Source organism: Pelobates fuscus, chromosome 2 (assembly GCF_036172605.1).
Source record: "Pelobates fuscus isolate aPelFus1 chromosome 2, aPelFus1.pri, whole genome shotgun sequence".
Taxonomy (NCBI): domain Eukaryota; kingdom Metazoa; phylum Chordata; class Amphibia; order Anura; family Pelobatidae; genus Pelobates; species Pelobates fuscus.
Window position 1 is genome coordinate 19,180,600 of NC_086318.1, and position 15,872 is coordinate 19,196,471.

The following is a 15,872-nucleotide window of genomic DNA, read 5'->3' on the forward strand; positions in this document are numbered from 1 at the left end:
ATGCAAACCTAGGCACACCACACCTCCCCTGGACATGATTCACAGCATGGATGGAAAAAAAAAGTTTTATTTTCAATCAGATGTTAACTTACTTTGGTTCACTTTTTATTGCCAGCTCTATAAGTTGAACTTTAATCACTCACAGGAGGCACCTACAAGGTCTAGCAAGCTATCAATAGTACAGGAGATAAGACATTCAAGATTGAACAACATGTGCAATAAAGGAACTGTACATTAGATCTTTAGAATTTACTTCTTTACAGGAAGTGTTTAGGAAGGTGGTGCATTAGGGCACATAAACAAAGTGATTTAACTCCTAAATGCCAGAATTTGGCAGTAAGACTGTAGAGGCATGATCTATAAACCTATATATTAAGCTAAAGTTGGTTTAGTGACTATGTCTATTTAACTGTCTATAACAAACTTCTGTTTTATGCCACTCTCTCTATTGGAATGTGATGACCTATACATAGCTTATCAATCCACAGCATAATAACAGAAGAATGGAGAACTTAAATTATCAAGGAATTTAAATTTATTGGAGTTTTTCCAAAAACAGAGACATCACTAGGTGTAATTTGGTGCATTGTCATGTAGCACAATGTTTTCACTCTCCTCTGAGTATGTGGAAGAGAAGCTGTACATTAGACATTAATGTTTTTTTGTTCCAAACACAGGGTGATTTATTTCAAACCATCCAGAAACATGGTAAACACCACAAAAAAAACTAGAATTCTACTTTAGAAAGTACAATTGAAAAACAAGACAAAGTAGCAGCAAGGAAAGAGACTCTAATGGAGACAATAAGCCCTTCGAGTATCTGATATACCATACAACTTATTGGGGTAACCTCCTCCTTTGCGAATACACCTATATGATTGACCTGGAAGAAAGCTAAAATAACAGGTGTCAAATATTTACTAGCCCAGATGACACAACACCATCAATTTAATATTTCTGGATGAGCTTCTCAAATTATTTCATATTTTTGAATACACTTTTGAAATAATTAGATCATTTAAAAAATTTTTTACCATTTTAAAATTTTTGAAATATTGATAAATTTTTTTATATGTGATATATTTTTTGATCTTTTAATAGTTTAAAAGATATTCCAAAAATAATAAATGGACGACATAGTCAAAGAAGAATTTTCCAAGCTGTAAAACATCTAGCGTACAAACCTTTGCTACGAAAAAAATAGCAAAAAATGATGTGAATTAAAATTAAGTTATTTTTATGCCTACAGTTTTTCCATAGAGATATACACATTCTGCAAAACAATTTGTTTTAGTTTCCAGTTTCTTTTCCCAGTTATTCTGCACGAATATTTTCAAAATACATGAACACCAAAAAGTAGAAATCGAGTTGCACATCCCGTTGAAAATAATAAAACCATTTTTTACAGAGAAATATTTCATTAACCGTACATTTCCCGATTTAATAAACCAAATGAAATAGTTCATCTGAGAGGTCAGAAGTATAAAACTCCTAAATTAAATTGCTCCGTGGATGAGTTCATTTAATAACGGAGAAATAGAAAAATAATCTTTTTTACTTCTTGAAGAACCACAATAAAACTCATCCTTTAAAAGTTAGTTATCTGCTGTTGATGCAAGTGTTTTTTTTTATTTTTTATGAGGGCCAGTTCCTTACAAATGGCAACATTATTACTGCTCAATTTCACAGATCACTTAATATCCACTTGGCATTGCTAAATTAAGCAGCGTTGTTTCCTTTTCATATCCTGTTATCCCAATCCAGGTTGTTTAAGATATGTCTTCTTGTCCATCGGCTTTGCAGCGACATTCATTTGAGCGAAATAATTACAACCTCATCAACAAATTATTGTCTGAAGTAACCACATAAAGTCACCTGTAACACGCAATGAGAAGCACAAAGCGAGCAGGTGACATTTACAGCCTGGAGACAAAAATTATAATTTCTTCGTACTGTATCCATTAGGTCACACAAAGTGTCAGTCCACGGCCACTTTTGCGAGGTTGGCTCTGACCCGAGCTTGGTCTACAGCATCAAGTAAGTTTTTGGCATCAACGGCAAGAGCGTGCGATGCGGTCAACATTTGTTTCTTGCATTCCTCTCTCAGTGACGTCACTGCATTTTGCTGGGCTAGCCTCATCTTGTTGATAAGATCTCCCAAGTCTTTGCTTAGTAACTTCTGTGTTCCTTCAATCTGCTCATGAAAAAAAAGTAAAATAAAAATGTTAAATGTTTTTAGGGTAAAAATACTGTACCATACAATATATATTTCTGTTTTAGGTTAGACTGGCACAGACCTCTGTACGTGAAGAAGAAGGGAGTGTTGAGAGGATTTCATCGACACTTCCTATTAACTTTCTGAGATTCAAACCAACGTTCTGTAAGAAGGCAAAAATAGGTTCTATTTTAGGGCGGTTTCACTCAATGTATACGTATATGTTTAATCTGTACTAGTAACCAATTTTGGCTTTTAAAATATTTTTTTTTTAAGTAAAATGTCAAAACATTTATTATTTTTCTAATAATATATATCAATACATCAACGTATTAAAATATTCATAATTTTTTTTAAATCATTTTAAAAGTTTATCTAAAAATATGAAATCATTTGAAAATCTCATCTAAACATATGAAAACCAAGGCCTATGTTGGAAGACCCGAGTTGCCGTCAGTGCGACATCCGTAAGAGGCACGGAAACTGCAAAATGTAAAAGTGCTGTAGCACTTTTTTTTCAGGCAGAATCTATGTCTCACTTGCTTCATTTAGATGGGAGTGATTTTGGTGCTTAGTGTCCCTTTAATGAAAATGATTGAGGAATACGTAGAGTCCCTAAATAAAATGTAGCCTAAAGTATGAGTGCAAGTAATTTACTTTTCAATTTTATTTACCGTATATACTCGAGTATAAGCCGAGTTTTTCAGCCCATTTTTTGGGCTGAAAAACCCCAACTCGGCTTATACTCGAGTCAGAGTCTGTATTATGGCAATTTGCATTGCCATAATACAGACTGGGGGGAGAGGGGGGCTGGCAGAGCTGTAACTTACCTGTCCTGCAGCTCCTGTCAGCTCTCTCCTCCTCCGCCGGTCCGTTCAGCACCTCGGTCAGCTCCCAGTGTAAGTCTCGCGAGAGCCGCGGCTCTCGCGAGATTTACACTGGGAGCTGACAGAAGAGCAGAACGGACGGCGCAGAGGAGGAGAGAGCTGACAGGAGCTGCAGGACAGGTAAGTTACAGCTCTGCCAGCCCCCCTCTCCCCCCCACTGAACTGCCACTGGACCACCAGGGAAGGAGAGCCCCCCTCCCTGCCATATATCAAGCAGGGAGGGGGGACGAAAAACAAAAAAAATAAGAAAATAAGAAATTAAAAAAAAAAAAAAAATTAATAATAAAATAAAAAAAGGGGTATAAGGACCATTATGGGAGGGAGGGGGGGGGGGGTATAAGGACCACTATGGGAGGGAGGGGGTGGGTTAAGGACCACTATGGGAGGGAGGGGGGTATAAGGACCGCTATGGGAGGGAGGGGGGGTATAAGGACCACTATGGGAGGGGGGTATAAGGACCGCTATGGGAGGGAGGGGGGGTATAAGGACCACTATGGGAGGGAGGGGGGGGTAAGGACCACTATGGGAGGGAGGGGGGGGATAAGGACCACTATGGGAGGGAGGGGGGGTATAAGGACCACTATGGGAGGGAGGGGGGTATAAGGACCACTATGGGAGGGAGGGGGGGGGGGTAAGGACCACTATGGGAGGGAGGGGGGGTATAAGGACCACTATGGGAGGGAGGGGGGTATAAGGACCACTATGGGAGGGAGGGGGGGTATAAGGACCACTATGGGAGGGAGGGGGGTATAAGGACCACTATGGGAGGGAGGGGGGGATAAGGACCACTATGGGAGGGAGGGAGGGGGGATAAGGACCACTATTGGAGGGAGGGGGGTATAAGGACCACTATGGGAGGGAGGGGGGGTATAAGGACCACTATGGGAGGGAGAGGGGGTATAAGGACCACTATGGGAGGGAGGGGGGGTATAAGGACCACTATGGGAGGGGGTGGGATAAGGACCACTATGGGAGGGAGGGGGGTATAAGGACCATTATGGGAGGGGGGGGGGTATATGGACCACTATGGGAGGGATGGGGGGGGATAAGGAAAACTATGGGAGGGAGAAGGGGGATAAGGACCACTATGAGAGGGAGGGGGTGGGATAAGGACCACTATGGGAGGGGAGGGGGAAGTAAGGACCACTAGGGGAGGGGAGGGTAAGGACCACTAGGGGAGGGGTGAGTCAGGACCACTGGGGGGGGGGAGTGAAGGAACACGGGGGTGGGGAGGTAAGGACCACTGAGGGAGGAGGAGGGGAAGTCAGGACATATGGGGGGGGAGGGGGCGGCAAAATTTTTTTTGCCTACGGCGGCAAATATCCTTGCACCGGCCCTGCACACACTGCATTCACACACTGCATTCATGCACACACACACTGCATTCATGCACACACACACTGCATTCATGCACACACACACTGCACTCATACACACACGCTGCACTCATACACACACACATACGCACACACTGCATTCATTATACACACACTGTAAATAAATATTCAATTAATATATTTTTTTTAGGATCTAATTTTATTTAGAAATTTACCAGTAGTTGCTGCATTTCCCACCCTAGTCTTATACTCGAGTCAATAAGTTTTCCCAGTTTTTTGGGATAAAATTAGGGGCCTCGGCTTATATTCGGGTCGGCTTATACTCGAGTATATACGGTAATCTCTTTTTACATTTTGTGCAAATCAGATTGCACGAATATTAACTTGGATACACAGACATACCCTGTCTCCCCAAAAACAAGACATCACCTGAAAATAAGCTCTAGCTCATTTTCGGGGGATACCAATATAAGCCCTACGCGTTAGTTAGCTATAGGTTTGCGGAATTTCAGTCGCGAGTAAGCTAATCTATGTTCAGGGAAGTTTCCCATAACATATATTTGCGGGATTCCATGCCCTAGTAAACTAGTCTATGTTCGGGAGAATTCCCCCGAATGTAGCCCTGCTTTCTAGCACATGCTTGCTACTGTTTTTCCCCGACATAAGAATAAAAAGCACTAGGGCTTATTTTAGAGGGAAAATTTAATATAAGAGCCGGTCTTATTTTTGGGGAAAGATGGTAAGTTGCGACACACAGACACCACTGTGTCTTTGTTCTCACCTTAACCACATTCACGTATCCCTCTGGCGGGAGCTGGTAGATATCAGTTTTCAGTTGCAGTACAGACTTTACCAATTCCATCACGCTTTGGTACACATGGTCGTCTGTTCGGTCAATATTAGCGGTTGGGGTTGGCTGCAGGGCCTGTGTAAGAATGAAAACAAGTGATATCATGTGATTACGAACAAAGGTCCAGAGCATATTGATGACTGAATGGACTATCACTAATTATGAAGAGTAAAATAATTTTCCAGTCAAAACTAACATAATAATTGAATGACATTTCAAAGTATTCCTTGCAGTGGTCAGGTCGGGGCTAGATTCACCCTCCTTGCTGACCCAAGGCCAGTATCCTCAATGCCACATATATATATATATATACTTAAAAAATTAAAATACACAACTTTTGGAGTATATATCCTATCCCTCCCTTTTCAGTTCTGTATGTTTCATTTATGAAGAAATCACAATACAGTTTACAATTAAAACAAAACAAAAATGATATTACCTAAAACATAACAAATATAGCACATATATTTATACATTAAACCTTTTTATGTTAGTAATGAGCACAACCACCTCTACGGACTACAGTCATATCATTTACCTGTGCTCCTCCTTGTCTGGGGGGCTTCTGGGGTGGTACTGTAAATTCAGCTGTAAAGGGAATACGACAAACATTAACTTTTCATTTTTGTCTTGTGATAATATAAAAACAACAACCAATGATTGGAAAGTATTACAATGTTTTAAATAGCCTACAGAAATGTGATCTTCACGATGCAGCAAGTGAAATTAACCCGAGAGTCCTTGCTCACATTAGTGCTGTCAAGCTTCAGGGTATTGTGTTTTTATGAAAATGAGGAACTTTACAGTGATCTCTTCACCTTATTGGTAAGATTATCGTATTATAATTTTCCAATGACAACAACAGCAACAGGAAAGGGATAAAATTAATTTAGATGCTTGGAACACTGATTACTTTGTAGGTTGTTTCTCTTCTGACAAGGGTCAGAGATACTCTCTGAGGACAACATAACCTGGCTGAGATGTTTCAGCTACTTAAACTCTTAAATGGCTATTTACTAGATTTATCCCCAATGAAAACATGCATACATTTAATTATGCATTATTTAACGGGTTGTATATCTAGAAACAGCTTAGAAAAGCTGCAGATCTCTTGTCTGAAGCATTTGCAAGCCCTCACCTTCTAAGCCAGTCCAGACTTCCCAATGCAGCTCAATGAGAAGTCTTTGCCAGGCCGGTTATTTGGGCAATCGCATACCTCCGAACTTCGATGTCCAAAGAATCCAGACACTGGGTAAAGGGGGTGTGCCAGTGATGTGATCATGTGACTTGCTCGGCCCAAAGAGTGTGTGTTAAAGGACCTCAAAATCATGACTGTCCTGCCGAAACCTGAGCTAAAATATCAGGACCGGTGACAGGACAGGACCGGTGACAGGCTGTTTGACAGCCAAGAGAGTGCAACAAGGTTAATTTATGAAAGTGACAATTTCTATTAAAATCTGAACTTGTTAGATGAAAAAAGAACACATTGTCCCACATTAAGCACTCCACCAAGCTAATGTGTTCTAGGTTTATTATTTGTTTCTTGCTTTACATGTCGATGTCAGAAGCTGACCGGAAAAAGGTCCTTCACGTACATTTTCTGTCCTGAGACATGAACCGGGTGCATTACTGTCTGTCTCAGGAGGGTTAAATGAAATGCTGGAGGGACTGTCATTCTGCCACGGTTTATCAATACTCTAATTACCAAGCAGTCAAAACAATTAACATGGGCCATCACTGAGCAAGCCTCCGAGTGTGATACAGAAAACCTGATCTGCTTAGGCAACAAACCTGATCTGCTTTAGCAGCCCCTGTGAACTGCCATTTGACTCCCGAGCCCTATTAAATCGACACCCCAGGCCTATTAAATCCCCAAAGGTTTGTGTTACTCACTGTACGCTCCTTCTTTCTCAGGAAGTAGCTGAAAGAAATAAAAATACATTTATCACTACTGGGACAAAAATAAAATAAATGGAAATAAAAATGTGCTTTAGTTTACACAATGGTATTAAAGTAATCAATTAAACCACAATCACTGGGATCCATCTAGCAGGGTAACACAGAAAACAAAATTGTGCATGTTTAAGTGAAAAGTACAAGGACGGCATTGCTGTCCTTTCTCAAAGTTAGAATTTAAATATATCAATAAAATATATTATGCAAAGTGATCCTGAGGAAAGTCCCGTATTAATTTTTGTCAAATAAAGAAAGGAATTTTAATTATAAAGACCGTGATTGCAAGCTACCTCCTTATACCTAGTAAAATAAAATATATTAAACATGCACTTTAAAAAAAAAAAAAAAATCATTGTTAGTGTGCTATCTGTAAAATCCAAAACAAATTTAAAAAAAGGTAATAAAAAAAATATATATATATATTCAGTTTCAGCCACCGGTGTATTTTATTGATTGTTATAAGAGTTGAAAAAAAGTGACAAGGAGGAGTGAATGCAATTTACGGTAAATATTCTCACAGCACTTTATAACTAAATCACTTTAAAGAGACACTGTAGCCATCAAAACAATTTTAGCCGAATGATTTTGGTGTATAGATCACACCCCTGCAGTCTCACTGATCAGTTCTCTGCCATTTAGAAGTTAAACCACTAAGTTTATTCAGCCCTAGTCACACCTCCCTGCATGTGACTTGCACAGTTTTCCCAAAAAGAGATCACCTGTTTAAACTTGCTTTATTGCACAGTCTGTTCAATTTAGATGTATTTCTCTCTTGATCTGTTAATAGCCTTCTAGACCCTACATGGGCCTCTGTGTGTGATTAAAGTTCCATTTACAGAGCAGGAGATAAAAACTTATAAAACAAGTTAACATCTGATTGAAAGTGAAAGCATTTTTTTATGCAGGCTGTGTCAGTCACAGTCATGGGAGGTGTGTCTAGGGCGGCATAAACAGAAATAAATGTGATTTAACTCCTAAATGGCAGATAAATTAACAGTGAGACTGCAGGAACATGATCTGTACACCAAGAACTGCTTCATTAAGCTGGTTGTTTAAAGGACTATAGTGTCCCTTTAAGATCTAGCATCTCTAAAATGAATATACAACGTATTTTAACACCTTAAGGACGAGTGACGGACGAGGTCCGTCACTCAGGGGAAACCCTTAATGACGAGTGACGGACCTCGTCCGTCACGTGGTAAAATTAACCCCAGATCGCCGCAATCGCGGCGATCGTGGGGTTAATGGTGCTCCGGTCTGCCTCTGCATTAGAGGCAGACCGGGAGCACCGGATCGGGCTGCCCCAGTACATGCGCCCGCTCTGACAGCATGTCAGAGCGGGCACATGTGCTCTGTATACTCACCTCCGCCTCCCTGCACTTCCGGGTTCACTGTGAAGTGCAGGGAGACGGATCAGTGCTGATCCTGCCCCCTGGTGGGAAAAAAACAAAGTTAAATTAAAATCCCACCCACCTTTACCCATTTTAATAAAAAATTAACCCCTTCCCTGCCAATTGAAATGGCTATGTAGAAAGTGTCAAAACAACCTTAGGTAAATAGCCTGTGATGAATACTTTATATAAATATATATATACTTTTGTGTGGCAATTTTGTTTTCTTTTATGGCTATTAAGCTTACAAGACAAACATACCAAATTCTAAAATCGCTCCACATTAAAAGTTTATTTTACTCCTTGTGCTTTGTGACCTGTAACTACCAAAAAAAACTTAAAATCCCAGACACATTATATATTCTGTAAATCAGAACAACTAAATTAATTTATTTTGAATTACTTTCCTTAACCTGCACTAATTGTGCACACATTATTATTGCAAAAACTGTAAAAAAAAAATCAAAATTTTTAATTTGTTTTGCATTTTTCTGTATTTTTTAATAATAAATAAGCATTTATGTATATATATGTTACATCAAATTAAAGCCCTTTCTGTCCTTTAAAAAACGGTATATAATATGCGTCGGTGCAATAAATTAGTAAAATGCAAATTGCAGTTGAATGCAAACAGCAAAAAATGCAAAAAATGCCGTTGTCATTAAAGGACCACTCTAGTGCCAGGAAAACATACTTGTTTTCCTGGCACTATAGTGCCCTGAGGGTGCCCCCACCCGCCCGGCTCTGGAAAGGGGTAAAACTTACCTTTTTCCAGCGCTGGGCGGGGAGATCTCTGTCTCTGATCCTCCTCCGTTCCGCCCCGTCGGCTGAATGCGCACACGCGGCAAGAGCTGCGCACGCATTCAGCCGGTCGCATAGGAAAGCATTTACAATGCTTTCCTATGGACGCTTGCATGCTCTCACTGTGATTTTCACAGTTAGAATCACGCAAGCGCCTCGAGCGGCTGTCAATGAGACAGCCACTAGAGGATTTGGGGGAAGGCTTAACCCATTAATAAACCTAGCAGTTTCTCTGAAACTGCTATGTTTATAAAAACATGGGTTAACCCTAGCTGGACCTGGCACCCAGACCACTTCATTAAGCTGAAGTGGTCTGGGTGCCTAGAGTGGTCCTCTAAGTGAAAGACAAGCTTCTGAAGCTCTGTCCTTAAGGGGTTAAAGATGTAACCTTCCTTCATACAGTTGCATGTTGGTTGTACATTACAGGTACACTTTAACAGACTTTAATAAATACATAACAAGTGTCTATTTAAAGATCTCGGCTTACTTCAGGGGGAGGTTTCTCATCTTTTTGCTGCTTTAGATCCTACAAATAAAAAAAAGAAAAATAGCAAATAATTTAGTTATCAGGGATCACACACAATATATAAATAGTTAATTGTATTTGTATACAAGGATGGGTTGTGTAAATGTTCTGGATACTTCAAACATTAATCATGCCTCGCTTAAAGGGTCACTCCAGGCACCAAGACAACATCATCTAAATTAACTTGCTATGGTGCAAGGAGGTTCCTGGAGGCACTCTTACCTTTAAGCCAACCACCACACAGTCATACTCAGCCAATCTCCACTCACACTCAGCCAACCATCATGCAGTCACACTCAGCCAACCACCACGCAGTCACACTCAGCCAACCACCACGCAGTCACACTCAGCCAACCACCACGCAGTCACACTTAGTCAACCCTCACACAGTCACACTCAACCAACCACCACGCAGTCACACTCAGCCACCACACAGTCACACTTAGTCAACCCTCACACAGTCACACTCAGCCAACTACCACGCAGTCACACTCAGCCAACCACCACGCAGTCACACTCAGCCAACCACCACGCAGTCACACTCAGCCAACCACCACGCAGTCACACTCAGCCAACCACCACACAGTCACACTCAGCCAATCTCCACTCACACTCAGCCAAACACCATGCAGTCACACTACGCCAACCACCACGCAGTCACACTCAGCCAACCACCACACAGTCACACTCAGCCACCACGCAATCACACTTAGTCAACCCTCACAGTCACACTCAGCCAACCACCACGCAGTCACACTCAGCCAATCTCCACTCACACTCAGCCAACCACCACGCAGTCACACTCAGTCAACCACCATGCAGTCACACTTAGTCAACCCTCACACAGTCACACACAGCAAACCACCACGCAGTCACACTCAGTCAATCTCCACTCACACAATCTCCATTCACCCAGTGCCCCATAGACTGAGATAATAATGTTATGAGATAATAATGTAACAAGAGGCCAGCAACTAACAGGAGCAACCGCTTTCTAAATCATAGAATAATTATTTACAGTAAGGGTAAAATAATGATCTACCAAAGATGGTGGCACAGTGAAAGTTTTCAATAAGGGGCTATATAGTTACAAAAAGAGTACATTGATTTGATATCATGAGTATTGTTAATGGATCAATGACTCATTGATTTAAAAGATTAGGTAAGGGTATGGCCAAGTTCTAAAATAGAATTTCTCACAGAAAACACTCTCAGGTATGGCCAATGGCAAGGCACCTCCCAGCTATTGTAGAATTATAATTCCCATGATGCTTTGCTTAAATTAAAGGGGAACTGTTAACTTGCTGGAAATTACTCCATTGAAGAAAACAGAAAACATTGAAAATGACTCATAACTAAAGCTTTTTTTTCCCTTTTGTTTGATGTTGAATTTTATTTTAAATTTGAATCACATATTTATGGAATAAAATCATAATCCAGTTCAGTCATGGCATCGCCTGGGCAAACATTACAAATGAGGAGTGAAGATAAAAACCATGTTTCCATGTCTCCTCCTCGATGTATGCTCTCTCTATACTGACTGTCAGGTACAAAGGACAGAGCTTCTAACAGTGACTGACAGGCAGCTAAGATGGCTGTGCCCATTGGCAGTACAGAGAGTTGTGCATGTCAATTTTATTTTTCACAATTGCCAAACAATTTGTTTTTGTGACTGCCCCTTTAAGCTCATAGTGGACATTTCTATATAGAAAAGAAGTTAGGAGTAAACTTTTTTTTTCAATTAATAATAAAAATATTTGACTGTTCCTTTAAACAGAGAATTTATAAAAAGTAGACTGTTTAGCTTTTTCAGCTATAGAAACAATGTAACTGCTGTTGCATTCCTTTGCAGATCACACAGTTTATTCAGCTGGGGACAGAATGCGCCTCAAGAACAGATGAATGTGCAGATCTTTCTATTGTAGAACAGATGCAGCGGGTCTGCAGGGAAGAAATGTTTGCCTTGCATCTTGTCGCTTAGAGTTAAAGCTCAAACCGCCTCTCCAAGAGTGTTTTATAGTGAGTTAGGGGGTTGTTTATTCCACGATGGGGATAATATACAGAACTCTGCTCATTGAATGCCATAAGGACTGGCAATTCACTTCCCTGCAAACGTAAATCAGAGAGCCCAACGCTGCCACCTTCTTCGTGGCGCAAACAAAGGAAAAAACTATGTGTGTGTTTTTCCAAAACGAATTCAGAAAGTAACCAACCAATGAATAATGAGATATGAGGAGTGGAACGGGCAAAACATATACGAATATGACCACGAGTATCATCAATATACAATCAGCAACAATACAAGCACTGAAAATAAAATAAACTCTGGTAATATTTGTTTGTTCACTTTACTGATAATACGCATTTCTTAAAATGTTTATTATTAGAATATGACATTGTTTTTTTTAAAATAAACGACAGTGTAGCGTATAAGATGTAGCCCTTGTATTTACATTGTATATTTTTTAGGCATGATCGTCCAATAGTTTTATAAGCGGATCATTTCTCTTCATTGCTCTTTTCACTCACCTTTGGCAAATTTTGGGTTTGGTAACCCAGCCACCACCTTGGTTATTTACTAAACAGTGAATTAAGGAAAGCAACAGGCACTTAAATGGCCAATTGTAATATAACAGAATTGAAAATGTCTCCAACTCAACTTTGAAATGTTCCGATTTTTGCCCCAAATTGCAAATATTAAGTTTTCAGTTAACTGTTTTTAGTGAATATATAAATAGAGAGACTTCAGTTACAAATTTCACCACGTATAAATTGGTAGTTGGTGACATTTTATCTAAGGGAACCAAAGCTTGCACAAATGAGATAGAATGGAGGGAAGCTGTATCTAAGCTCATGTCGATAAATATTTGGGTTTGATAAGCAGGAAGAGTAGTAGATGCATGGAATAGTACCCCAGCAGAGGTGATAAGGACTAATTTAGATGAAGAATTCCAGAACCCCACAGACAATCACACTGCTGCTGTGAGCAGGAAGCAGCCCGCCTAACACACATGTTGGTGGAATTTGATTTGCACAGCACAGAGATGGCTCCTGTCGCAAATTTGTTTTGTTCAGATTGCTCTCATTTGAAGCCATTTGCTTGATCTGAATACAGTGGGAGGCAATGACTATACTGCCCCCCCTGACCTCTGCGGTTAGTATTTATGGGTTTGTTGAGAATCTTGTTGTTCCCTGTGCTGTGCACGTCTCTTTCTTTCAGAATCTATACAGCCGGCGTGTCTTTAAGTGGTTCCAATATTCAGATTTCCTTTAATATGTTTTCCCTTTAACTGGCGCAGTGTTAGGTTGTAGCAATGATCTCACTCTGGGTGAGAACGAGTACAGTAAGGGACAATCAATGCACCATAACCACTTACCTGGTATTAACACGATGAAGATTACGTGACATTCCTTATTAGATTTGGCGGTAGCAGAAGGGGGGAAGCTTAAAACTCTTTAATAGAAAAACAACTTTCACATAACCACAATAAGCTGTGTCCCACTAAGGGTGATCGCATCTAATTCGTCACTTGAAATGGATTAGAACAAACTTAAAGGGATTCGATAATACCAGGAAAACACACCCATTGTCCTGGCACTATGAGGACCAATTCAATGAGCTGAATTGGTCTGGATTCCTACAGTGTCCCTTTAACATTATATATTCCAGATCCTCACTACAGATCATTAATGATACTTGTTTATGGTCAGTCTTGAAGAGGAATAGACTGTACCTATTTTATGGTAAAGAAAATGCGTGATTGAGTAGGTTAACTGCAAAATAGAGATCCCATTGACAATCTTCACATTGAAGTAGATCTACCAGGACATTACGGTGTCTGTGCCTTAACTGGTGTGTCCTCACCTTAAGATTGTTCACTAGGGTCCGTTCCTCGTGCCTCAACCACTTGCTATCTTCCACCATCTGCTGCTGCTGTCGGTTTAGAACTTGCAACATTTTAGCCCTTTCCTTTTCCCAGATTTTCTGGGCTTCCTCTCTGCTACTGGGCTTCAGGAAGTCTTCTTCCTTCGTGGAAAGAACGGTCAAAATGAACAAATTAACAAATGCCAGGAAAGCCGATACTAAATTTAGGGTCATTGACATTGTGATTTCTTCCCATTTGCTAAACACAGTTGTGATGTCAATCACTTTTATTAACTATTAAGATTTTTTATGGTCACCAATGCAAAGCATGCAAGCCTTACCCTCATACTGCGGCGCTTGAAGATGCTATGGCGCAGGAGTGGAGGGCTGCGTGTAGAGTCAATAGGAGACTGGTACTCTGTTGGGCTAAAGAGGGTGGGAGAGCTGGCACACAGGCTCTCGGGCACCTACGCATCAGAAGGTGCAAAGCACAGACACAGAAACAGACACATTAGCAGCACTGGCAGTTACAGCAACAGAAAACAAACACACTTGTTGGTCATCGGTAACACATACAAAGAAAAAGACAATGTTTAGCAAAAGCAAGACTGTATTAAAAGACTACAAAAAATAACTAGGTCAGACGGCAAGTATGCATACGGTATGGCTGAACAGGAAGCAAGGTTAGAAAAACTGCAAAATTGGTTGTGAGGAACTGCGCAAAAAATATATGGGGGAATAATATAACAAAAATATATCCAATCATAGTTTATTATAAAAGGAGGGAAAACACATATTTTATTTCCTTTTGATATCTACATTTTATCATTTTAAGCACTCCGTGGACAGATGTAAAGTTTGACTGTAGCTGGGTTCCCGTTTTGTCACAGCGGCTGGATAGGGAGCTCTAGAAGAGGAAATAGGCTCCCCAGTAGGAAGGTTATGTTAATGGTTATTGGTATGTTTGGTAGGTTTCGAGTGCTGTCGGTGGCTCAGAACCTGGTGGGGTAGGGCTATCCATCCGGGTATACCCCTACCATAGTTAAATTATAATAAATGGTTGGCACTTTAAGTGATGTTTATGTTGGGATAATATTCTATATATATGTTTTAAGCTGTTTTATCTTTTGATGGGTTTGTTCCTTTAAGACCTTATGTATATGTCTTAAGCTGTTTTATTTTTATTTGTGTTATGTATTTAATATTTTATTTAGAGGAAGGTTTGTTTATTGATATCCTGGTGAATTATTTAATTTATGGGATATGAGATCGATTTTCGATGTGGTAATTACTGTTTCTTTGTATTATGGTTCTTTTCCGCCCCCTTGACGAGTGGTGGAACGCAAAATTACCATATCCGGTTTAGTCCAAGAATGAAACCGGAGTCGCACTTCCGGTGACGTCATTGGGACGCACCCGGAAGTATAGAAAATGCCGAACCCGGAAGTACGCTGTGGATAGGCTGGGACTTATTGCGCACCAAACTCAGATGAGTTTAAAAGGAGATCGGGACTTGAAGGATGTTGCATGCAGACTAGGAGATTCACTTGCCCCTGAGGAAGTTCAGGTTACTGAACGAAACGCGTAGGGCTTTTCTATTTTAGTGCAGAACATTTGACTTTGGTTTTATTTATTTTGTATTTTTATTTTTACTTTCACATCTTTTTATATTCTGGATATTGGTCCTTTTGGTGTTCCTGATTCCAGGGATCCCGATATTGGATTTATTGATGTGCCTGTTTTCCACTTCATTTTTGTAAGTGTGTTTGTATATTAAAGTGTTCATTTTTATCAAGATACTCGGCACTATTATTTTTATATTTTCTCTCCTTTATATCTGCCATGATGCTCCACAAGTCCTGATTTTTTGATAACGCCTACAATCAATTTTGGTTTGTGAGTGTGAAATTTTTGCATTTACTCACCATTTTTAAATTGTTATAGCATTATTGCACTATGTTTTTCTGTTGTTATTGTATTGTAGATTTTCTATTTTCCATATTAATCTGAGGACTGTGAGGAGTCCTTATCTACAGTACTTTAG

General features: G+C 40.1%; 1 protein-coding gene across 3 annotated transcripts in view; it reads right to left on the reverse strand.

Moving 5' to 3' along the window:
• Positions 1-523: 523 nt before the first annotated feature.
• PTK2B (protein tyrosine kinase 2 beta) overlaps positions 524-15,872 on the reverse strand; it is a 143,103-nt gene continuing 127,754 nt past the window's right edge. For 2 of the 3 annotated variants that reach the window (XM_063441978.1, XM_063441979.1), the window contains 8 exons: positions 14,170-14,295; positions 13,829-13,990; positions 9,925-9,963; positions 7,183-7,210; positions 5,828-5,877; positions 5,221-5,364; positions 2,298-2,378; positions 524-2,194 (listed from right to left, as the gene is read on the reverse strand). In XM_063441978.1, coding sequence (XP_063298048.1) covers positions 1,979-2,194; positions 2,298-2,378; positions 5,221-5,364; positions 5,828-5,877; positions 7,183-7,210; positions 9,925-9,963; positions 13,829-13,990; positions 14,170-14,295 — 846 coding nt within the window. In that variant the 3' untranslated portion in view covers positions 524-1,978. The remainder of the gene's footprint in view (positions 2,195-2,297; positions 2,379-5,220; positions 5,365-5,827; positions 5,878-7,182; positions 7,211-9,924; positions 9,964-13,828; positions 13,991-14,169; positions 14,296-15,872) is intronic. The other variant, XM_063441980.1, reaches the window with a different exon arrangement.